Here is a 1,720-nt window from a genome sequence, read left to right as displayed (position 1 = left end):
TGTTTTTAAATTATTCGTCAGAATGATTGTATAATAATACATACACGCGCGCAAATATCTATATATATATATATATATATATATATATATATATTGCAATTATTTGAAAAACACTATTATTTATTTAAAAGAATTTAGAAAAAACAATTAGTTTGCATTTGTTTGAAAACATTGAAATAAAAATAGAAATTGAATTTTATAAAAATAGTAAACATTATTTTTATATATAGTGATTTTGAGTTTTTTGTTTTCTATATTAGTTACTAAAAGAAATACTAATAACATATATTAACGTCGTCTTATAAAAAACAAATGCTAAACTGTATTATAATTTTTTTAAATTGTAATTTCTATAGAATATTACTAGTAATGTTTTAAAATTAGTATTATTGTTATTATCATTGCCACACTGAAAATCCTAATATTATTGTTATTATTAGTATTGTATTAGAGTCACCTGTTCTTCTATCCTAGACAACTTTGACTAGACTGATGGTCTTTCCTCTAAGTTGTTTTATCTGGCTCTTCACAATCCCTATGGGTTGACCATCCATTGAGAGATCATCTATGACATGCACATCGTCCACCTCTAACACATGAGAAGGATCTGACACATATTTCCTAAGTTATGAGACATGAAACACTAGATGTAGATTTGTAAATTGAGAAGGTATAGCTATCTCATTGGCCACTGGTCCTACTCACCTTAGAATCTGATACGGACCAATGAACCTTGTAGACAACTTCCTAGAATGAATGACTCTGCTTATACCACTGGTCCTACTCACCTTAGAATCTGATACGGACCAATCAACATAGGATTTTTGCCTACTCTGAGAAGCCTTCATCCTTTCTTGTATAAGCTTCACTTTGTCAGTGGTCTGCTTAATCAACTTCGATCCAACTAATACTGACTCTCCCTCTTGAAACCAACAAAGAGGCGTCCGACAACGTCTACCATACAGTGCTTCAAATGGTGTCATACCAATGCTGGACTGATAACTTTTCTTGTAGGTGAACTCCACCAACGACAACACCTCATCACAGACTCCCAAATGATCCAAAACATACGTCGGCAACAAATCTTCAAGTGATTGGATCGTTCTCTCAGACTGACCATCTGTCTAGGGATGATACGCAAACTCATCTGCAATCTGCTTCTCATCTCACTTCGCAAACTCTCTTATATATAACTGAGCAAGCTTTATCATAGACATCCTCAGGTTCACTGCCAAGAAATGAGCACTCTTAGTTAACCTGTCAACTATAACCCAAATAACATCATGACCTCTAACCGTCCGTGGTAAATGGGTAACAAAGTCCATGACTATGCTATCCCACTTCCACTTAGGAATCTCCAATTCCTGTAACAAACTACCCAATCGTTGATGCTCCACCTTTGCTCTTTGACAAGTCAAACAAGCAAAAACAAATTGTACTACATCTCTTTTCATCCAAAACCACCAAAAAGATTCCTTAAGATCCTGATACATCTTAGTCATGCTAAGATGCATACTAAAATGACTCTAATGTCCTTCTTCAAGGATCAATCTCTTCAGTTCAACATCATTAGGAACACAGTTTTGTACCTAGTAAACTTACTGATTTTTATAGTTCGATGTCAGATAATTGTTTCTCTCTGATTTGTGAACCGAGCCAAAATCCTACCCCTTTTTGCCTTGGTTCACAACCAAGGCAAAAGGCCTACCCCTTTTTGCCT

General features: G+C 34.5%; 1 protein-coding gene across 1 annotated transcript; it reads right to left on the bottom strand.

The window, feature by feature from the left end:
• Positions 1-470: 470 nt before the first annotated feature.
• LOC148204418 (uncharacterized) lies at positions 471-983 on the bottom strand. The gene is made up of 2 exons (XM_088105341.1): positions 706-983; positions 471-621 (listed from the first exon to the last, which is right to left on the bottom strand). Exons 1-2 carry the CDS (start codon positions 981-983, stop codon positions 471-473), a joined length of 429 nt encoding a protein of 142 aa, XP_087961467.1.
• Positions 984-1,720: the final 737 nt, after the last annotated feature.

The sequence above is a fragment of the Vigna umbellata genome, chromosome 1 (assembly GCF_029865625.1).
Source record: "Vigna umbellata cultivar VRB3 chromosome 1, Vumbellata_1.0, whole genome shotgun sequence".
Taxonomy (NCBI): Eukaryota; Viridiplantae; Streptophyta; class Magnoliopsida; order Fabales; family Fabaceae; genus Vigna; species Vigna umbellata.
Note: the sequence above shows the minus strand (reverse complement) of the source record. Positions and strands in the feature narration are given on the sequence as shown.